The 23,574-nt window shown below is 44.7% G+C and overlaps 1 protein-coding gene across 1 annotated transcript; it reads right to left on the bottom strand.

Annotated features, from left to right (window-relative positions):
• Positions 1 to 884: 884 nt before the first annotated feature.
• Positions 885 to 6,334, bottom strand: LOC106573446 (leucine-rich repeat-containing protein 4-like). The gene is made up of 2 exons (XM_014148497.2): positions 4,957 to 6,334; positions 885 to 4,728 (listed from the first exon to the last, which is right to left on the bottom strand). Exon 2 carries the CDS (start codon positions 4,602 to 4,604, stop codon positions 2,523 to 2,525), a length of 2,082 nt encoding a protein of 693 aa, XP_014003972.1. The 5' UTR covers positions 4,605 to 4,728; positions 4,957 to 6,334; the 3' UTR covers positions 885 to 2,522.
• Positions 6,335 to 23,574: the final 17,240 nt, after the last annotated feature.

Here is a 23,574-nt window from a genome sequence, read left to right as displayed (position 1 = left end):
CCTCAACGTCAGCAAGACAAACGAGCTGATCGTGGACGTCAGGAAACGGAGGGCCGAGCACGATGGGGCTGTAGTGGAGCAGGTCAAGAGCTTCAAGTTCTTCTGTGTCCTCATTACTAAGGAATTATCATGGTCCACACACACCAACACAGTCATGAAGAATGCATGACAACGCCTCTTCCCCCTCAGGAGACTGAAAAGATTTGCCATGGGACCTCAGATCCTCAAAACATTCTACATCTGCACCATTGAGAGCATCTTGACTGGCTGCATCACCACTTTGTATGGCGACTGCTTGACATCTGACTGCAAGTTGCTACACAGGGTAGTGCGTATGACCCAGTAAATAACTGGGGCTGAGCTCCCTGCCATCCAGGGTCTCTATACCAGGTGGTGTCAGAGGAAGGCCTTAAAAATTGTCAAAGATTCCTGCCACCCAAGTCATAGACTGTTCTTTCTGCTACTGTACAGCAAGCGTTACAGATTCCCCAAGTCTGGAACCAACAGGACCCTGAACATTTTCTACCAAACCATAAATAGTTTGTTAAATAGTTAACTAAATAGCTACCCAGACTATCTGCATTGACCCTTTTTGGACTAACAATTTTGCTACTATTACTATCTATCCTGTTGCCTAGTCACTTTATCCCTACCTATATGTACATATCTAACTCAATTACCTCGCACCCCTGCACATTGACTTGGTACTTACCCTGTGTATATAGCCAAGTTAGCATTACTCATTGTGTATTTATTCCTCATATTACTAGTTTTCTGTTATTTCTATATATTTTTTTCTCTGCATTGTTGGGAAGGATCTGTAAGTAGGCGGAAGTAGGCATATCACTACACCTGTTGTTTACAAATCATGTGACAAATACAAATTGATTTAATTTGATTTAATTTGATTTAGAGCATAGAAATAGCATGGGCCTCTTCTTCAAGATTCCAAAACAATCCTGACCCCTGCTCCCTTGGTACTGGTGTACAGTACATCTGAAATGATTGGATAGGTGCAAGCGATACTCCAAAGAAATCCACATGTTTATCAGAAGGCAAAGTGAAGCATTTGCCATATTGCTATATCTGGACCTTTCAGATCTACGGGGTAGAGCTCCATTTGGAATTCAGAATGCGTTCTGTTCAGTGTCTGTGGACTGACATGCTAACAGGCTTACTAGCTAATATCGCCACACTGTGAGCAAGAGGAAAGGAATGGCACGGCAATGTGTCCGAGTAGAGAAATACAAACCAAAGGTTTTATTTATTTTTGCCTCCTTATAGCCTCCCCATAATGCTCGAAATAATACCTAAAATAAGGAAAATAAAAAACGATTTCACTGTTTCAATTACGTCCACAGAGAAACAAGCCCAATGTCCAGACATTCATTTCATTTCAACCCCACTCCTTTTTTTCTTTCAAAAGCAGATCGGTCAGCAAACCTCAGTCCTTCTGCACCACATGTCGGTATCTGTGAGGGATTACCAATAGAAGAGCTCTTACAGAGAGCAGGCAAATAACTGCTTTAATGCATCACTACATTAACCCAAAACACTACAAATGTTATTAAGAAGCATCTCGCAACCCAAGGAAAGGAAAAAAATATATAAAACATAATGCATTATGCAACTGAAATCTGCATGAAGTAATCACACCAAATCACTGTTCATAATAGCCTGTCCTTCATTGTAGCCAAGGGGACCTGGGATAAATCAAATGCAATCATACTAAATGGGTTTAGATTCAGTAACATAAAAAAGAGATGCTTTTAGAAAGACGTGTAGCTTAGCTCCGATAAACAAAGGGTTAAACCTTAGCTGCAGAAATCCACTGCAGTCTGAAAACATTTGGCTGATAGTGACTGAACAGCAAAATCTACGCTCTTCTCTCCACAGCTCTCCCTCGACAAATGACTCTGTGTCTAGATTTTGCTTGGTTGTGGCTGTTGGTTTTCTTAATCTTCCAGTCTTTTATTGCAACGTTTGGCACAGTACGAATTGGTGCTTTAACAAGCTTAACCTGTGGAGACTGATCTGATGTTAGGGCTTGTTGTTCTATAAACTGGTGTGGGTATAAAGGGGTTTTACTGCATTCTAAATGGTCAAAATAACAAACAGAACAGTCTTCCTCAAGACAGTTCCCTCAATCAATCATTATATTGGACTATCCCCACAGCATCTCAACATCTCTCATTTTTAAATAGAAGTTACGAGTTATTAGAAAATAGTTTCAATTGTACTTTATTTTTTTAAATATAATCTTCCACCACTGTCCTCATAGTATATTTATTTTATATTTTTTATATTTCTATATTTATGTATAAGCATGTACAAGAGAGAAAAAACTGTCTCTATTTTGCACTCTGTACAAAATAAAGTTACTGTCTTCTTTGTGCATTCTATTGCATGGACTGGTGAGCAGAGAGAAGAGGAGGAGAGGAGGGTGTAAAGTCAGATCCATATAGAAATCCACTGAGTTAGATCCACACAGCTTGATCCACAGTAAGGCCAGCATGAGTCCCTTAGATCTGGGTCTCCTGGACCTTCTCCTTGGTGTGAGTGGTCTTAATGACATAGGGCTCTGCGATGGTGCTGATGAGGCTGTGGTGCTGCTGATAATACTGGCGGCTGGAGGAGCGATGCAGGGAGTTTCCCAGGTTGTTATGGGTCCAGTGAGCCCCATAGGCAGCTCTTTCTCTGTCCCTGTCCCTGTCCCTGTTTCTGTGTCTGTCCCTGTCCCTGTCTCTGTGGGAGGACGATGAGGACGACGAGATGTATTCCTCATTGAAGACGGTGCTGTTGTGTTCCAGTAACATGGGCAGAGCCAGCCCAGTCTCCTCAGACCCGCTAGAACCTGATCTGGCCGATGGAACCTGGGGAAGTTCCTCGTCCATCTGGATGATCTCGATGGTCCGCGCCGCCGCCACCGTGCTCCGCTGCTGGTGCCGCTTACGCAGCTTGTAGAAGGCAATCAACATGGCAGCGGCCAGGAGCGTCACCGCAACGAAGCAGCCAATGATGATCTTGGTTGTCTTCATGACCTCGTCCAGGCTGGGGGGAGGGTGGATGGGGCCACGGGCCGTGGGGAGAGATATCTGGCGGGGGGTCTGGGTGTTCTGGAGCAACACAGTGGGTGTGGAGATGAAGACAGGCTGGAACACAGAGGGCGAGGCTGGGATGGTGGGTTTGGGTTTGGGGATCTCCTCTACGGTGGGCTCCAGCACCTCCACAGTCAGTGTAGTGAAATAGGACAGGTTGGAGGTGTTGAGTTCGGCATTGCTGACATTCAGGTAGGCCGAGGCGTTGGAGTTACCCGCCATGTTAGTCACCATGCAGGTGTAGATGCCCGTATCCGATGGCAGAACGTTGGAGAAGTTGAGCGTTCCGTCGTTGAGGACGGAAATCCGAGGGTGAGCCGAGCTGTGAGTCAGAACGGTCCCATTAGGAAGCAGCCATCGGACCGATGACATGGAGGCTGTACGACACTTGAGTTCAGCCACTCTCTCTGCAGAAATGTTGAGGTCCCTGGGAGCATCCAGGATGAAGGGAGCAGAGCACTGGAATGTGGTCTGGTCCACCTCCACCAGGTATCGTCCTCTCATGTGGGCAGGGGAGTGGCAGCGGCCGCAGCAGGTGGAGTTAGTGGGGATGTACTCCCTGAGCCACCAGGATAGCCAGACCACATCACAGTCACACCTCCAGGGGTTGTGGTGGAGATGAAGTTCCACCAGATACTGCAACGGGGCAAAGAGGTCGTGGGGGAGAGACGACAGGTTATTATGGGCTAGATTCAGCTCCACCAGTGCCGTAATGTCATCGAAAGCGTTCCTCTCAATCACGGTGATCCCAGAGTTCATAATCCAGAGTTTCTGTAGGGAGCAAAGGCCGCGGAACGAGCCAGGCTTCATCTCAGGGAAAGTGTTCTCAGACATCTCCAGCTCCTCCAGGCCTGTCAGGGGCGACAGGACAGGCATCTCCATGAGGTTACACATCCCCAGGTTCAGGTACTTGAGGTTCTGCAGGCCCTCAAAGGCCCCGTCAGAGATGTAATCCAGCCTCCTGAGCTCGCCCAGGTCCAGCCTCATCAGAGAGGGCACCCTGTTGAAAGCGTAGGACGGGATGCTCTCAATGGGGTTGTTCCTCAGCCACAGCTCCCTCAGCTTGGACAGGTACTCAAAGGCCCCGCTGGGGATCCCCGTCAGTCTGTTGTCAAACAGCTCCAGGGTGTTGAGGCTGGTCAGGCCATTGAAGGCCCCCACCTCAATCTGCCTGATGGCGTTCCTGCCCAGCTGCAGCACCTCCAGATGGTGTAGGTGTCTGAAGGTGTCAGCTTGGATGGTCTCGATGCTGTTCTCCATCAGGTTGAGGTACCTGGTGTTGGTGGGGATCCCGGGGGGCACCCTGACCAGGCCACGGCGCGTACACACCACCTTAGCGAGCTGGTTGGTGCAGGAGCACACTGCCGGACAGTTCTGGGGTTTAGAGGGAGCACCCAGGCCGGCAGGCTGGTACACACTGAGAGCTGGCACCATGGTGAGGGCTAGCAGGGTGAGCAGGGCTGCGTTCCAGGTGGGCTGCAGAGAAACCTGGCCCACAGGACTCATGGTTCGGAGGACTCATTATTCAGCATGGTGGGGGGAGACAGACGCTAGAGGAGGACACACCACCCTCCTACCCTGGCTGGAATAAGGACAGGGCTCGCCACGCCATCGACGGTACTTGGAGATGCTACGCAGAGACAGACAGGGAGAAAAAGTGAGAAAGAGAAAGAGAGAGGGAGAGAAGTAAAGAGAAAGAGAGGGAGAGTAATAGAGGGGAGGAAGAGAGAGAGTGAAAGAAGGAGAGAGGGGGAAAAGAGGGAGAAAGAGAGATTAATGTGAAGGCAGAGCAGCAGCAGAAGCAGAATGCTTTGCAGTGATAAAAACAAACGGTTGAAAACCAGGATCAATCACCTACCTCATTAGTTCTGAAATGGCCTGTTTCTTCTTCCTTTTCGAATACTATGAAAACCAATCATAAACCACCGCCGTGTAGTTCACTTCAATGGAAAATCAGAAAAGTGAAAAATATATTTAATTTCAGTTCTTCTCCTTCCTCTGGAATGTGGTGGTAATGTCCCTGTGTTAACCAATGGAACAAGATGTCTCCTGTTAGCCAGTGGTGAGAGTGGAGCAGAGCGGAGTGGAGCAGCGTGTAGAGACTACAGGCTTGGTGGGAAAGGACAGGCCGTGTGGGTTAAGCTAAGCAGGTGCCTGGCGTCCCCCAACCCCCCTCTCCCCCTCTCCCTGCCTGCAGCCGCAGACACACGGCCCCCTCTGTTGACGAATCAAACTGCTCCATCACGCAGTATAAGCCAGACACACTGAGCAGAAGGAAAAAAATTACAGAATAAAATTATAAAGAATCCCCCGTTTTGGCAGGTCCTCGTGCATGTGAGCGAGTTCATGTGTTTCTGTGTGTGTGTGTGTGTGTCAGCAGAGAGCCCTCCGTCTCTGTGACTTTGCCGACGGCTAGCTGGTGCCTGATTAGCCCCGCTCTGATGGATGGAGAAAGAGAGAGAGGGAAAAGCTAAAGGACTCCCGATGCAGTCACCCCTCTATTCTCTCTTTTTCTCTCTTCTCTTCTGGTCCTCTCCCTGCGTTGGTTTGCCTGGCTGTGTCTATAGCAGCTGCAGCCTGCCGCGTGCAGCATAGTTAGCAATAATCCAGCGATTCCTCCTGAGGGGGTGGGGGGGTGGAGAGATGGTGGTGCTGGTTAGAGAGGAGGGAGGAGGGGAGCGCAGTGCTGCCGGAGCTACGCTTTAGAGAGAGAGAGAGGAGTAGATTCCTGTTGTGTGGATGCGATGGTGGCTGTGAAGGGTATATATCTGTAGCTGGTATCCGTAAAATGAGCCAGGAATGGGGGACTCCTGGCCTGGTGCCCTCTCCCCTGAGGTGTGTGTCTCCTGCCGTATCCCTCTGTCTGTCCTGGTTGTCTACAAGTTGATCCCCAGGGCTGAGCTCAGGACTGAGGGCTGTAGGTATGAGGTGAGGTAGCAAGTTGTGGCAATTAGCTCTCTGTGTGGCTGAGAAGCTCCCGACTGGCTGCTGGACTACTGCAGTAACCACGGTGGAGGAGAGAGATAGGAAGAGAGAGAGGGGGAAAGCAAAAGGGAGAGTGAGAGAGCGGAAGAGAGAGAGGAGGCACACAAGCAGGCAAACAGGCATGACACCGTCGCAGCATCAGCAGCATTCCAATCCCCATCTCCTCTTCTCTTCTTGTTATTTATTCTACAGCCTCTCTTTTTTCCCTGTGTGTGTGTCTTGAGAGGAGCTAAGACTGTCTCTGCCCCCTCCCTTTGTCCTTCAGTGGGAACGTGAATGTAATGCTGACGCACTCCTCTCCGTCTCAGCCGCGGCTCAAACAGCCACACACACACACACACGTGCGCACGCGCACGCGCACACACACACACACACACACACACACACACACACACACACACACACACACACACACACACACACACACACACACACACACACACACACACACACACACACACACACACACACACACACAGCCAGCCAGCCAGCCAGCCAGCCAGCCAGCAAGGCTCAGAGTAGTTCATTGGTTTGATGCAGTGTTCCTTTGTATTAACAAATTCACCCCCACTCCCTTCTCTCTCTCTCTCCATCTCCCTCTGGTTTTAGTATCTCTGTTAACTCTAAACCCTCAGAGTATTTATATGTGTTTCTTCCCCCTCCCTTCTCCTTCCCAGAGCACAGAGCACAGTACACCAGTGCTGCTGTACAAATACATTGTATTGTGTGTACCAGGCAGTTTTTCCCTTGTAATTCATTATGCCACTAAGTATTAACCACATGCATGATGACCACAAGACCGAACAATATGATATTGTTAGTGAGGTGCTGTGTTTGTGAGTTTTTGTGTGAATGTTTGTGTGTTTGTGTGTGTGTGTGTGTGTGTGTGTGTGTGTGTGTGTGTGTGTGTGTGTGTGTGTGTGTGTGTGTGTGTGTGTGTGTGTGTGTGTGTGTGTGTGTGTGTGTGCGCGGGCGGTGGGGGGATCTCTGACATCATTGAGGCTAGAGTTGACTGCTTCTCTCTCTGCTGGATAAGCTTCTCTCTCCTCCTTTCCTTCTCTCATTTCCTCCCCTCCTCTCCCAGATAGACCTAGAGGGGAAGAGGGAGGGAGATAAATGAGGGATGCTAATGCACAACATTTTCATTGAGAAGGAATGAGGAAAAGAGAGAGGTTGGAGGGATGAAGGGAGAGCAGAGCTGATAGTGCTGGATTATGTGTCATTTGAATGCAGGAGAAGGAGTCTCCCTCCCTCTCTCTGCCTTTAGTTAATGGCCACCTTCCTCCCTCTCCATCTCTCTTTCCATCTTTCCCTCTCTCTCTGCTGGTGTTCAGACTCGCTCCTGGGGGTGTAGTAAAGAGCTGTTAATTTCACACCAGAGCTGCGCTGCTGCCTCATTTTGGCATACAGCACATATAGCCAATCATATACACCACTTCGTCAATTCCATTTTAATTCAAGTCAATTTAGGAAATGAATTGGACATGATTTGAATTGAAAATGTCATCATGTGAAGAGGGTATTGTAGAACCCACGCTCCATGTCCAATCAGCTTTCTGAATTCACTTTAAATTGAATGGAGCTGGACTGGAAGCAGGGGTATTGAACACTTTAAAGTAGGACACCAGGGTTAGGTCAATTCCATTTCAATTCCAGTCTATTCAGGAAGTACGTTAAAATTCCAATTCCAATTCTCTTCAATGATTTTCAATTAGATGTTTTTGGTTTACTTCTTGAATTGACTGGAATTTAAATGGAATTGACCCCAACCCTGTAGGACACTGTTAGGTTCTAATTCTCAGAGTAAAACACTCATTATGAAAGATTAACCAAGTTCAATTCTTCCCAGAAGGTCAATACAGCTGTATTCAAACAAAACATGTTTCCACCAACACAAGTATATATACTCCAATTTAGGCACTCCTCCTTCTCTCCAACCCTTACATATTTCATGGTTCGACAGGAAGACGAAGTGACAGGGTAATAAACCATTGTTTCTCACTTAGCCTGTTGGGGCTAGGGGGTAGCCTTAATCCCCCAGTTGGGATTGCTAGCAAGGCGGGAAATTCAAAACATCAAAAATCTAATAATTTCAATTTCTCAAACAATCAACTATTTTAGACCATTTAAAAGATAAACATCTCCTTAATCTAACCACATTGTTCGATTTTCAAAGAGGCTTTACGGCGAAAGCATAAAGTTAGATTATGTTAGGACAGTACATAGCCAAAAAAGTACAAACATCCATTTTCAATTCAAGGACAGGCGTCACCAAAAGCAGAAAACCAGCTAAAATTATGCACTAACCTTTGACAATCTTCATCAGATGACACTCCTAGGACATTATGTTATACAATACATGCATTTTTGTTCCATCAAGTTCATATTTATATTCAAAAACAGCATTTTACAGTGGCAGAATTTTTTTTCCCTCAAATGCTTCCGGTGAATAAGCGTTACAATTTACAAAATTACTATTTGAAAACATTGGTAAATTATAATATTGTCATTCAAAGAATTATAGATTAACATATCGTAAATGCTACCGTATTGCCAGATTTCAAAATAACTTTACTGGGAAATCACACTTTGCAATAAACGGGGTCCTATGCTAAGAACATGCTAAGAACAATAGGCTAGGATATACAGGTTAGCACCATCTAATATCAATAATACTATTGTTAATAATCCCTTACCTTTGATTATCTTCATCAGAAGGCACTTCCAGAAATCCCAGGTCCACAACAAATGTGGTTTCTTTTGACAAAGTTCATAATTTATGTCCAAATAACTCCAAATTGTTCCATGTTGTTAGGCGTACGGTAGGCTCCTCAAAATGTAGGGGGGGGGGGGAAGTCACTATTTACGTTCGTTCAAACATGTCAAACGTTGTTTAGAATCAATCTTTAGGGCCATTTTTAACGTGAAACATCAGTAATATTTCAACCCGACCTCTCCTGTGTCTTGAAAACCGTTTTTGAAAAATGTCTCGCCTCACATGCACGCGCAGGTGCGTGCAATAATGAAGTGACGACATCCCAGGGACATCAACTTCTCTTCGTTGTCATCCGGTCTCTGTTCATCATAGACGCTTCAAACAACTTTATAAAGATCGTTGACATCTAGTGGAAGCCGTAGGATGTGCGAAATGAATCCTTTGTCACTGTGTGATCTATTAGCAATGACTCTAAAATAGTACAGCCACAAAATTCTCATTTCCTGGTTGTATTTTTCTCAGGTTTTTGCCTGCCATATGAGTTTTGTTATACTTACAGACACCATTCAAACAGTTTTATAAAATTCAGAGTGTTTTCTATCCAAATCTGTTCATAATATGCATATCCTAGCTTCTGAGTTGGTGTAGGAGGCAGTTAAAAATGGGCACATATTTTTTTCAAAATTCTCAATACTGCCCCCTAGCCCCAACAGGTTTAAGGGGATCTGGACTGACATCAACCCCCTTGATGCCTAATCCAAAGCTCTCCACCCGTATCCCTTATAGCAATCCTGTGACTTCCTCCCATCCACCCAACACATTCCAAAGCCATCTGGCTCCTACAGATAACCATTAACTTCTGATGTAAAAACCAGTCCATATCACTCCTTAGATACTGAGTATAACAATGTTCCAAGTTTAACCCAGAATCTAACAACACTAACACACTTTGTCTATATGTGGCTCAACTAAGCAGTGTTGGTATTTCTACACACTCTCTCACTCTCCTCTCATGTGAACACTACTTACAATGTCTAATGTAATTCTCTAATGCATAATGGTTTTGTTATTATAGGCTACTTTAAAATGGTATAGGTCGTTATCAATAAAAAAAAAAGTCACAATATGGTGCATTGGATTTGACAACTACATGCCGTTTTCAACGGATTGTTAAATAAATGTAAAATATTTTGTTTTAATATCATCATCTCTTGAAATGCATAGTCAGAACTACACATTTCCGATTGTTACACATTTAGCTCTATCATCAGAGTTATACAGCAAGTAACTTAATGCTTTTCGTGACCAGTAAACATCAATTGATCATGCAATTTCAGATAAGTGAGGGTGCCTATCCATGCCTATCCATTTGGCATGTACTGTAGCTAGCTAGCTAAACAAACAGCGTCCCATTTAGCTTGCTTCATTAGAGATGTGGAAAGATTTGGTGGTCAGTTGGACTACTGTCATCACCACTATAGCTGGCAAGCAAATCAAGCAATATTTGGACATAGCCATCTAGTTTATCCCCTGAAAGTTAGCTTGTTAACTAGACATATTGAAGTGATCTGTTGTTAGCTAGCTAGCCAATTTGACGTGGTCCATCTATCACTGTAGCCTATCATGTCTGTCAGCAGCAATTGTGATTAAACACTTTCAAAAACAATGTTGAAAAGGGAATGTTAGGTAACTTTGCTAGGTAGTCCTACAGTGCCTTCGGAAAGTATGCAGACCGCTTGACTTTTTCCACATTTTGTTACGTTACAACCTTATTCTAAAATGTATTAAATTGTGTTTTTCCCCTCATCAATCTACACACAATAACCAATAATGAAAAAGCAAAAACAGGTTTTTAGATTTGTTTTAATAATGTATAAATAAAAAACAAATGAAATATTACATTTACATAAGTTTTCAGACGCTTTCCTCCGTACTTTGTTGAAGCTCCTTTGGCAGCTATTACAACATCGAGTCTTCTTGGGTATAACACTTCAAGCTTGGCACACCTGTATTTGGGGAGTTTCTCCCATTCTCTGCAGATCATCTCAAGTTCTGTCAGTTTGGATGGGGAGCGTTGTTGCACAGCTATTTTCAGATCTCTCCAGAGATGTTCTATCGGATACAAGTCCAGGCTCTGGGCCACTCAAGTATATACAGAGACTTCTACCGAAGCCAGTCCTGCGTTGTCTTGGCTATGAGCTTAGGGTCATTGTTCTGTTGGAAGGTGAACCTTCACCCCAGTCTGAGGTCCTGAGCACTCTGAGGCAGGTTTTCAACGAGGATCTCTCTGTACTTTGCTCCGTTCATCTTTCCCTCGATCCTGACTATTCTCCATGTCACTGCCGCTGAAAACATCCCCACAGCATGATGCTGCCACCACCATGCTTTACCGTAGGAATGGTGTCAAGCTTACAACAGACGTGACGCTTGGCATTCAGGCCAAAGAGTTCAATCTTGTTTTCATCAAACCAGAGAATCTCATTTCTCATGGTCTGAGAGTCTTTAGGTGCCTTTTGGAAAACTCCAAGTGGGCTGTCATGTGTCTTTTACTGAGGAGTGGGTTCCGTCTGGACATTCTACCATAAAACCCTGATTGGTGGAGTGCTGCATAGATGGTTGTCCTTCTGGAAAGTTCTCCCATCTCCACAGAAGAACTCTGGAGCTCAGTCAGAGTGACCATTGGGTTCTTGGTCACCTCCCTGACCAAGGCCCTTCTTAAAAGAATAACAAATATTTAAAGAGCAGCAGTAAATAACAATAGTGGGCTATATGAAGGGGGTACCGGTACAGAGTTAATGTTTCAATGTCCAGGGGCACCGGTGTGGAGGTAATTCAGGTAATTATGTAAATGTAGGTAGAGTTATTAAAGTGGCTTTGCATAGATAATAACAGTGAGTAGTAGCAGCAGTGTGTGTGTGGGGGGGGGGGGGGTCAATGCAAATAGTCTGGGTAGCCATTTGATTGAATTTTTAGGGCCTTCCTCTGACACCGCCTGGTATAGAGGTCCTAGATTGCAGGAAGCTTAGCCCCGGTGATGTACTGGGCCGTACGCACCACCCTCTGTAGTGCCTTGTGGTCGGAGGCCGAGCAGTTGCTATACAAGGCAGTGATGCAACCTGTCAGGATGCTCTCGACGGTGCAGCTGTAAGACCTTTTGAGGATCTGAGGATCCATGCCAAATATTTTTAGTGTCCTGAGGGGGAATAGGTTTTGTCGTGCCCTCTTCACGACTGTCTTGGTGTACTTGGACCATGTTAGTTTGTTGGTGATGTGGATGCCAAGGAACTTGGAGCTCTCAACCTGATCCACTATAGCCCCGTCGATGAGAATGGGGCGTGCTCGTTCCTCCTTTTCCTGTATCCCACAATCATCAACTTTGTCTTGATCACATTGAGGGAGATGCTGTTGTCTTTGTACCACAAGGTCAGGTCTCTGACCTCCTCCCTACAGGCTGTCTTATTGTTGTCGGTGTCGGTTGTGTCATCAGCAAACTTAATGAGGGTGTTGGAGTCGTGCCTGGCCACTGAGCATGCTCCCCTGAGGGGCCCCTTTTTGAGGATCAGCGTGGCGGACGTGTTTTTACCTATCCTTCCTACCTGGGTTGCGGCCCGTCAGGAAGTCCAGGATCCAGTTGCAGAGGAAGGTGTTTAGTCCGAGGGTCCTTAGCTTAGTGATGAGCTTTGAGGGCACTATGGTGTTGAACGCTGAGCTGTAGTCAATGAATAGCATTCTCACATAGGTGTTCCTTTTGTCCAGTGTGGAGTGCATAGAGATTGCATCATCTGAGGATCTGTTGGTGCGGTAAGCAAATTGGAGTGGGTCTAGGGTTTCTGGGATAATGGTGTTAATGTGAGCCATGACCAGCCTTTCAAAGAATTTCATGGCTAAAACACATCAGTGTCATGGGGCGTTAGTCATTTAGGCAGGTTACCTTAGTGTTTTTGGGCACAGGGACTATGGTGGTCTGCTTGAAACATGTTGGTATTACAGAATCAGACAGTGAGTGGTTTAAAACGTCAGTGAGGACACTTACCAGTTGGTCAGCACATGCTCGGAGTACACGTTCTGGTAATCCGTCTGGCCCAGTGGTCTTGTGAATGTTGACCTGTTTAAAGCTCTTACTAACATCGGCTGCGGAGTGTCACGTCCTGACCATAGAAAGCTTTTATTTTCTATGTTAGAGTAGGTCAGGGTGTGACAGGGGGTTTTGTCTAGTTTATTTATTTCTATGTTGGTTCTAGTTCTTTTTTCTATGTTGGGGTTTTGTCTAGTTTCTGTATTTCTATGTGGGGTTCTAGTTTCTGTATTTCTATGTTGTTTTTTGGGGGGATGATGTCCAATTAGAGACAGCTGGTCATTGTTGTCTCTAATTGGGGATCATATTTATGTTGTTGTTTTTCCCACTAGGTTTTGTGGGAGAATATTTTGAGGTAGTGTATGTTTCACCTCTTCATCACGGTTTTTTATTTTGTTTAGTAGTTTATTTGTATGTCTTGCATAGTTTCACAGTTATAATAAAATGTGGAACGATACGCATGCTGCGCCTTGGTCCGATCCTTCATACAACAAACGTGACAGAATCTCCCACCACAAAAAGACCAAGCAGCGTGCCCAGGAGGAGCAGGGATCCTGGGCCTGGGAGAAGAGAGAGTGGGGGATGTCCTGGACCTGGGAGGAGGTAATGGCAGGGGACAAGACCCTGCCATGGAAGCAGGTGGAGACAGCGAAAGAGGAACGGCAATGATACGAGGAACTAGTGCGGCAACGACGGAAGCACGAGAGGCAGCCCCCCAAAAAAATGGGGGGGGGGGAGCACACGGGGAGATTGGCAGAGTCAGGGTGGAGACCTGAGCCAACTCCCCATGCTTACTGTGGGGAGCAGGTGAACAACCAGGCACCGTGTTATGCTGTGATGCGCATTATATCTCCAGTGTGCATTCATAGCCCGGTGCGCACTGTGCCTGCGCCCCGCATTTGCCGTGTTAGAGTGGGCATTCAGCCAGGACGGATTGTGCGCTCCTGGTCTCCAGTGTGCCTCCTCGGTCCAGGATACCCTGCGCCAGCTCTACGCTCTGTGTCGCCAGTACACCTTCACAGCCCAGTTCGTCCTGTGCCAGCGCCCCGCACTTGCCGGGCTAAACTGAACATCCAGCCAGGACGGGTTGTGCCAGCCATACGCTCCAGATCTCCAGTGCACCTCCGCGGCCCAGGATATCCTGCACCAGCTCTACGCACAGTGTCGCCAGTGCGCCTTCACAGCCCAGTTCGTCCTGTGCCAGCGCCCCGCACTTGCCGTTCCAGCTCCACGTAAGAAGCCTCCAGTGATTCTCAGACAACACAAAGATTCATTGATGCCATTCCAGACTCCCTCTGCCTACCCAAGGACATCAGAGGACAAAAATCAGTTAACCTGTTAGGGCTAGGGGGCAGTATTTGCACAGCCGGATAAAAAAACGTACCCGATTTAATCTGGTTACTACTCCTGCCCAGTAACTAGAATATGCATATAATTGTTTGATTTGGATAGAAAACACCCTAAAGTTTCTAAAACTGTTTGAATGGTGTCTGTGAGTATAACAGAACTCATATGGCAGTCAAAACCCTGAGACAAATCCTGACAGGAAACTGAAATCTGATGTGTGGATATCACTTCAAACATTTGCCATTGAAACACACAGGGGCTTGCACTTCCTATGGCTTCCACTAGATGTCCCCAGTCTTTACAAAGTGGTTTGAGCCTCCTACCATCAAAATTGACTGAAAGAGAGGATGTTTACCTTGGTCACAGGGGATGGGCCATTACCATTGTGACGTCGGCGCCCATGGGTACTCTCCCTTTTCGAAACGTTTTGAAAGACAATGCAACCGTCCCAATGGAATATTATTGAAGCCCTGGTTGAAAAAGCCCCTAAGGATTTATGTTATACAACGTTTGACATGTTTGAACGAACTTAAATATATTTTTGTTGCTCATTCCTGACGACAAGTCAGACGCACACGGTACATTTTCACTAGCCTTCGGAGTGCGCTAACACTATTGGGACATAAATTATTAACTTTTTTGAACAAAACTACATTTGTTATGGACCTGGGATTCCTAGAAGTGCCTTCTGATAAAGATAATCAAAGGTAAGGGATTATTTACAATAGTATTTTTGATGGTTGATTGTTCCAAGATGGCTCCAACATGTATAGCCTAGACTTCTTTTCTGGGCATACCACGTCATTTATTGCAAAGTGTGATTTCCCAGTAAAGTTATTTTTAAATCTGGCAAAGAGATGGCATTCAAGACATGTTAATCTATAAGTCTTTGAATGACAATATTACATTTTAACAATGTTTTCGAATAGTAATTTTGTAAATTGTAGCGCTGATCATCGGAAGCATTTGAGGTAAAAGATTTTCTGAACATCATGCCGATGTAAAATGCTGTTTTATATATAAATATGAACTTTATCGAACATAAAATGCATGTGTTGTGTAACATGATGTCCTAGGAGTGTCATCTGATGAAGGTTGTCAAAGGTTAGTGCTAGTTGCTTTGAAAATGGCTGTGTGATTATTTCTGTCTGGTTACTCTGCTGACATAATCTAATGTTTTGCTATTGCTGTAAAGCCTTTTTGAAATCGGACAACGTGGTTCGATTCAGGAGAGGTGTATCTATAAAACGGTGTAAAATAGTCATATGTTTGAGAAATTGAAGTTATAGCATTTATGAGGTTTTGCATTTAGCGCGACGCGATTCCACTGGCTGTTGATTAGGGTGGGACGCAAGCGTCCCACTGGCCCAGACATGTTAACCACCTAACTGAGGAACTCAATTTAACTTTGCGCAATACCCTAGATGCAGTTGCACCCCAAAAACTAAAAACATTTGTCATAAGAAACTAGCTCCCTGGTATACAGAATATACACGAGCTCTGAAGCAAGCTTCCAGAAAATTGGAACGGAAATGGCGCCACACCAAACTGGAAGTCTTCCGACTAGCTTGGAAAGAGAGTACCGTGCAGTATCGAAGAGCCCTCACTGCTGCTCGATCATCCTATTTTTCCAACTTAATTGAGGAAAATAAGAACAACCTGAAATTTATTTTTTATACTGTCGCAAAGCTAACTAAAAAGCAGCATTCCCCAAGAGAGGATGGCTTTCACTTCAGCAGTAATAAATTCATGAACTTCTTTGAGGAAAAGATCATGATCATTAGAAAGCAGATTACGGACTCCTCTTTAAATCTGCATATTCCTTCAAAGCTCCATTGTCCTGAGTCTGCACAACTCTGCCAGGACCTAGGATCAAGGGAGACACTAAAGTGTTTTAGTACTATATCTCTTGACACAATGATGAAAATAATCATGGCCTCTAAACCTTCAAGCTGCATACTGGACCCTATTCCAACTAAACTACTGAAAGAGCTGCTTCCTGTGCTTGGCCCTCATATGTTGAACATAATAAACGTCTCTCTATCCACCGAATGTGTACCAAACTCAATGAAAGTGGCAGTAATAAAGCCTCTCTTGAAAAAGCCAAACCTTGACGCAGAAAATATAAAAAACTATCGGCCTATATGGAATCCTCCATTCCTCTCAAAAAATGTTGAAGAAGCTGTTGCGCAGCAACTCACTGCCTTCCTGAAGACAAACAATGTATACGAAACGCTTCAGTCTGGTTTTAGACCCCATCATAGCACTGAGACTGCACAGACCGAGGCTCTGCATCGGTCCTCGTGCTCCTAGATCTTAGTGCTGCCATCGATCACCACATTCTTTTGGAGAGATTGGAAACCCAAATTGGTCTACACGGACAAGTTTTTGCCTGGTTTAGATCTTATCTGTCAGAAAGTTAACAGTTTGTCTCTGTGAATGGTTTGTCCTCTGACAAATCAACTGTAAATGTTGGTGTTCCTCAAGGTTCCATTTTAGGACCACTATTGTTTTCACTATATATTTTACCTCTTGGGGAGGTCATTCGAAAACATAATGTTCAATTTCACTGCTATGTGGATGACACACAGCTGTACATTTCAATGAAACATGGTGAAGCCCCAAAATTGCCCTCGCTAGAAGCCTGTGTCTCAGACATAAGGAAGTGGATGGCTGCAAACTTTCTACTTTTAAACTCAGACAAAACAGAGATGCTTGTTCTAGGTACCAAGAAACAAAGAGATCTTCTGTTAAATCTGACAATTAATCTTGATGGTTGTACAGTCATCTCAAATAAAACTGTGAAGGACCTCGGCGTTACTCTGGACCCTGATCTCTCTTTTGAAGAACATATCAAGACTGTTTCAAGGACAACTTTTTTACATCTACGTAACATTGCAAAAATCTGAAACTTTCTGTCCACAAATGATGCAGAAAAATTTATCCATGCTTTTGTTACTTCTAGGTTGGACTACTGCAATGCTCTACTTTCCGCCTACCCGAATAAAGCACTAAATAAACTTCAGTTAGTGCTAAATATGGCTGCTAGAATCTTGACTAGAACCAAAAAATTGTATCATATTACTCCAGTGCTAGCCTCCCTACACTGGCTTCCTGTTAAGGCAAGGGCTGATTTGAAGGTTTTACTGCTAACCTACAAAGCATTACATGGGCTTGCTCCTACCTATCTTTCCGATTTGGTCCTGCCGTACATACCTACAAGTACGCTACGGTCACAAGACACAGGCCTCCTAATTGTCCCTAGAATTTCTAAGCAAACAGCTGGAGGCAGGGCTTTCTCCTATAGACCTCCATTTTTATGGAATGGTCTGCCTACCCATGTGAGAGATGCAGACTCGGCTCAACCTTTAAGTCTTTACTGAAGACTCATCTCTTCAGTGGGTCCTATGATTAAGTATAGTCTGGCCCAGGAGTGTGAAGGTGAACGGAAAGGCTCTGGAGCAACGAATCGCCCTTGCTGTCACTGCCTGGCCGGTTCCCCTCTCTCCACTGGGATTCTCTGCCTCTAACCCTATTACAGGGGCTGAGTCACTGGCTTATTGGTGTTCTTCCATGCCGTCCCTAGGAGGGGTGCGTCACTTGAGTGGGTTGAGTCACTGACGTGGTCTTCCTGTCTGGGTTGGCGCCCCCCCCCCCCCCTTGGGTTGTGCCGTGGCGGAGATCTTTGAGGGCTATACTCGGCCTTGTCTCAGGATGGTAAATTGGTGGTTGAAGATATCCCTTTAGTGGTGTGGGGGCTGTGCTGTTCCTGTTTGGCCATGTCCGGGGGTATCATCGGATGGGGCCACAGTGTCTCCTGACCCCTCCTGTCTCAGCCTCCAGTATTTATGCTGCAGTAGTTTATGTTTCGGGGGGCTAGGGTCAGTCTGTTATATCTGGAGTATTTGTCCTGTCTTATCCGGTGTCCTGTGTGAATTTAAGCATGCTCTCTCTAATTCTCTCTTTCTGTCTTTCTTTCTTTCTTTCTTTCTTTCTTTCTTTCTTTCTTTCTTTCTTTCTTTCTTTCTTTCTTTCTTTCTTTCTTTCTTTCTTTCTTTCTCTCTCTTGGAGGACCTGAGCCCTAGGACCATGCCTCAGGACTAACTGACATGATGACTCCTTGCTGTCCCCAGTCCACCTGGCCGTGCTGCTGCTCCAGTTTCAACTGTTCTGCCTGCGGCTATGGAACCCTGACCTGTTCACCGGATGTGCTACCTGTCCCAGACCTGCTGTTTTCAACTCTCTAGAGACAGCAGGAGCGGAAGAGATACTCTCAATGATCGGCTATGAAAAGCCAACTGACATTTACTCTTGAGGTGCTGACTTGTTGCACCCTCTACAACTACTGTGATTATTATTATTTGACCATGCTGGTCATTTATGAATATTTGAACATCTTGGCCATGTTCTGTTATAATCTCCACCCTGCACAGCCAGAAGAGGACTGGCCACCCCTCATAGCCTGGTTCCTCTCTAGGTTTCTTCCTAGGTTTTTTGCCTTTCTAGGGAGTTTTTCTGAGCCACCATGCTTCTACACCTGCATTGCTTGCTGTTTGGGGTTTTAGGCTGGGTTTCTGTTCAGCACTTTGTGATATCAACTGATGTAAGAAGGGCTATATAAATACATTTGATTTGATTTGATGATCCATGGTCCGAAGCCTCCAGTGATGATCCATGGCACGAAGCCTCCAGTGATAATCCATGGCCCGGAGCCTGTAGTGATGATCCATGGCACGAAGCCTCCAGTGATAATCCATGGCAAGAAGCCTGTAGGGATGATGCATGGCCCAGAGCCTGTAGGGATGATCCATGGCACGAAGCCTCCAGTGATAATCCATGGCCTGGAGCCTCCTGTGATGATCCATGGCACAAAGCCTCCAGTGATGATTCATGGCGCGGAGCCTGCAGTGATGATCCATGGCATGGAGCCTGCAGCGACGGTCCCCAGTCCGGAACCTCCTGAGACGGCCTACAGTTCAGAACCCCCAGCGGCGGTCTGCAGTCCAGAGTCTCCGGTGGCGGTCTGCAGTCCAGAGTCTCTCCGGCGGCGGTCTGCAGTCCAGAGCCTCTGGCAATGATCCGCAGTCCGGTGACACAAAAGCGGAGGGATCAGCTGGTGGAGTGGGGGCTACGCCCCGAACAGGAGCCGCCTCCTATGCTGGCGGATAAGCAGGATGTGAGGGTATGGGGGGGGGGGTTACTGTCACGCGAGGGAGAGCTTTGTACATGTGTCTGTGTGTGGAGTAAAGGTGGTCTAGAATTAGAAATTAGGTAAAACTGAGTAGAGTTTCCCTGCATTAAAGTCCCCGGCCACTAGGAGCACCCCCTCTGGATGAGCGTTTTCCTCTTTGCTTATGGCGGAATACAGCTCATTGAGTGCAGTTTTAGTGCCAGCCTCGGTCTGTGGTGGAATGTAGACAGCTACGAAAAATTTGAATGAAAACTTTACTGCTTATCATGAGATACTCTTCCTCAGGCGAGCAAAAGCTTGAGACTTCCTTAGATATCGTGCACCCTGCACTTTGGTCCGATCCTTTCGACAACCGTGACACTGCCAATAGAGTGTATAACCCGCCAGCTGTATGTTCTTAATCTTGTCGTTCAGCCACGACTCAGTGAAACATAAGATATTACAGTTTTTAATGTCCCGTTGGTAGGATATATGTGCTTTAAGTTCGTCCCATTTATTTTCCAGCGATTGAACGTTAGCTAGCAAAACGGAAGGCAAAGACAGATTAGCCACTCATCGCTTGATCCTCACAAGGCATCATGATCTCTTTCCGCAAAACCTATGTTTCCTTTACCACCGAATCACGGGGATCTGGGCCTGGTCGGGTGTCTGTAGCATATCCCTCGCTTCCGACTCATTGAAGAAGAACTCCTCGTCCAATTTGAGGTGAGTAATCCCAGTTCTGATGTCCAGAAGCTCTTTTCGGTCATAAAAGATGGTAGCAGCGACATTATGTACCAAACAAATTATGAACAACGCGAAAAAACTAACAAAATAGCATGGTTGGTTAAGATACGATAAGACGGCAGCCCTCCCCTCCGGCACCATCTTGAACTCGGAGCTCTACGGACAATTCCTTTGACCTCATGGCTTGGTTTTTGCTCTGACACGCACTGTCAACTGTGGGACCTTATATAGACAGGAGTGTGCCTTTCCAAATCATGTCCAATCAACTTCATTTAAAACAGCTGGACTACAATCAAGTTGTAAAAATCAATGGAATGATCAATGGAAACAGGATGCACCTTAGCTCAATTTCGAGTCTCATAGCAAAGGGTCTGAATACTTATGTAAATAAGGTATTTCTGTTTATTGTATTTTATACATTTTGCTTTGTCATTATGGGGTATTGGGTGTAGATTGATGAGGATTTTTCTTTTATTTAATACATTTTAGGATAAGGCTGTAACGTAACAAAATGTGGAAAAAGTCAAGGGGTCTGAATACTTTCCAATGGCTACTAAAAAAGTACATTAGGTCTACTTACCACTATATGTTTAGCCAACTGTACAAAGTTTCTACAGGTAGCAAAGTAAACATGATCAGCTAATAGTACATCATCAAATGTGCCCTTCTGCTAACTGCTTGACAGGCAGAGCTGACAAAGGATGGGAAATTAACCTAAACCACTCATACTTGCCAGATATAGTTAACTTTTATTTTATATCATTCAAATATCCAATTAATGGCTACCCTCACCTATTTGAAATTAAATGATCAACTGATGTTTACTGATCATGAAAAGCATGCAATTACTTGCTGTATTACTCTGATGATAGAGCGAAATCTGCACAATTGTTTTGCATGGAATAATATTTTAAAAGAAATGTTCTGACTATTTGTATTTATTATGGATCCCCATTAGCTGCTGCCAAGGCATTAGCTACTCTTCATTGGATCCGGCAAAATTAAGGCAGTTCTACAATTTTTAAAACATTACAATACATTCATAACAGATTTCACAACACACTAAGTGTGTGCCCTCAGACCCCTACTCCACTACCACATATCTACAACACAAAATCCATGTTTAAGTGTGTATAGTGTGTATATTATCGTGTGTATGCACGTGTCTGTGCCTATGTATGTGTTTCTTCACAGTCCCCGCTGTTCCATAAGGTGTATTTTTATCAGTTTTGTTTTATTTGATTCTACTGCTTGCATCAGTTACCTGATGTAGAATAGAGTTCCATGTAGTCATGGCTCTATGTAGTACTGTGCGCCTCCCATAGTCGGTTTTGGACTTGGGGACTGTGACGAGACCTCTGGTAGCATGTCTTGTGGAGTATGCATGGGTGTCTGAGCTGTGTGCTAGTCGTTTAAACAGACAGCTTGGTGCTTTCAACATGTCAATACCTCTCAAAAAATACGTAGTGAAGAAGTCAATCTCTCCTCCACAGCCAGAAGAGATTGACATGCATATTATTAATGGTAGCTCTGTGTACATCCAAGGGCCAGCCGTGCTGCCCTATTCTGAGCCAATTGCAATTTCCTAAGTCCCTCTTTGTGGCCCCTGACCACACTACCGAACAGTAGTCCAGGTGCGACGAAACTAGAGCCTGTATGACCTGTCTTGTTGATGGTGATGTTAAGAAGGTAGAGCACCGCTTTATTAGGTCAGACTTCTCCCTGTCTTAGCTACTGTTTTATCAATATGTTTTGACCACCTCAACCTGCTCATTTTCCACATTATTTATTACAATATTTAGTTGAGGTTTAGGGTATCGTAACTATAGGGTATAGTGAATCCTTTGGCCCAAATACAATGCTTTTAGTTTTTTAAATATTTAGGACTAACCTGTTCCTTGCCACCCATTCTGAAACTAACTTCAGCTCTTGGTTAAGTGTTTCAGTCATTTCAGTCGCTGTAGTAGCTGACGTGTATAGTGTTGAGTCATCCGCATACTGTACATAGACACACTGGCTTTACTCAAAGTCAGTGGCATGTCGTTAGTAAAGATTGAAAAAAGTAAGGCGCCTAGACAGCTGCCTTGGGGAATTCCAGATTCTACCTGGATTGTGTTGGAGAGGCTTCCATTAAAGAACACCCTCTGTGTTCTGTTAGACAGGTAACTCTTTATCCACAATTTAGCAGGGGATGTAAAGCCATAATACATTATTTTTTTCCAGCAGCAGATCATGATCGATAATGTCAAAAGCCGCACTGAAGTCTAATAAAACAGCCCCCACAATCTTTTTATCATCAATTTCTCTCAGCCAATCATCAGTCATTTGTGTAAGTGCTGTGCTTGTTGAATGTCCTTCCCTATAAGTGTGCCGAAAGTCTGTTGTCAATTTGTTTATTGTAAAATAGCATTGTATCTGATCAAACACAAGTTTACTAAGGATTGGTAACAGGCTGATTGGTCAGCTATTTTAGCCAGTAAAGGGGACTTCACTATTCTTAGGAAGCTGAATGACTTTTGCTTCCCTCCAGGCCTGAGGGCACACACTTTCTAGTAGACTTAAATTGAAGATCTGGCAAATAGGAGTGGCAATATCGTCTGCTATTATCCTCAGTAATTTTCCATCTAAGTTGTCAGACCCCGGTGGCTTGTCATTGTTGATTGACAATATCAATTATTTCACCTCTTCCACACTCACTTTACGGAATTAAAGATTACAATGCTTGTCTTTCATAATTTGGTTAAATATACTTGGATATGTAGTGTCAGTGTTTGTTGTTGGCATGTCATGCCTAAGTTTGCTAATATTGCCAATGAAAAAAATCATTAAAGTAGTTGGCAATATCAGTCGGTTTTGTGATGACTGAGCCACCTTTTTTCTCAAAATGTTATTGAAGGTGCTCCAAAGTTTTTTTACTATCATTCTTTATGTAATTTATCTTTCTTTCTTAGTGCAGTTTATTCTTCTTTTTATTAAGTTTAGTCACATGATTTCTCAATTTGTAGTGCATTTGCCAATCGGTTGTGCAGCAAGACTTATTTGCTATTCCTTTTGCCTCATCCCTCTCAACCTTACCATTCTTAAATTCCTCATCAATCCACAGTTAACAGTTTTTACAGTAATTTTCTAGATGGGTGCATGCTTATTGGTAACTGGGATAAGCAATTTCATGAATGTGTCAAGTTTGCTCCTCATTACACACCCCTTACCATCAAATATTATTTACATCAACAACATAGAAATCACTACAAAACATATTGTATGATCTCTTAGACACTGTATTAGGCCCAGCCTTAGGCCCAGCCTTTGGAACTTTGACTGTGCTGTTCAAGAGGAGAAGATATTACAACCAAATAGTTGTCAATGGTTTTAGTGGAGCTGGGAGTCTCCTTGCCCCCCAGCGGCAAATTAAAAGCTCTGCACTGTATTGTGATAT

This window comes from Salmo salar, chromosome ssa16 (genome assembly GCF_905237065.1).
Source record: "Salmo salar chromosome ssa16, Ssal_v3.1, whole genome shotgun sequence".
Lineage (NCBI taxonomy): Eukaryota > Metazoa > Chordata > Actinopteri > Salmoniformes > Salmonidae > Salmo > Salmo salar.
This window is presented reverse-complemented; position numbering and strand designations above follow the sequence as displayed.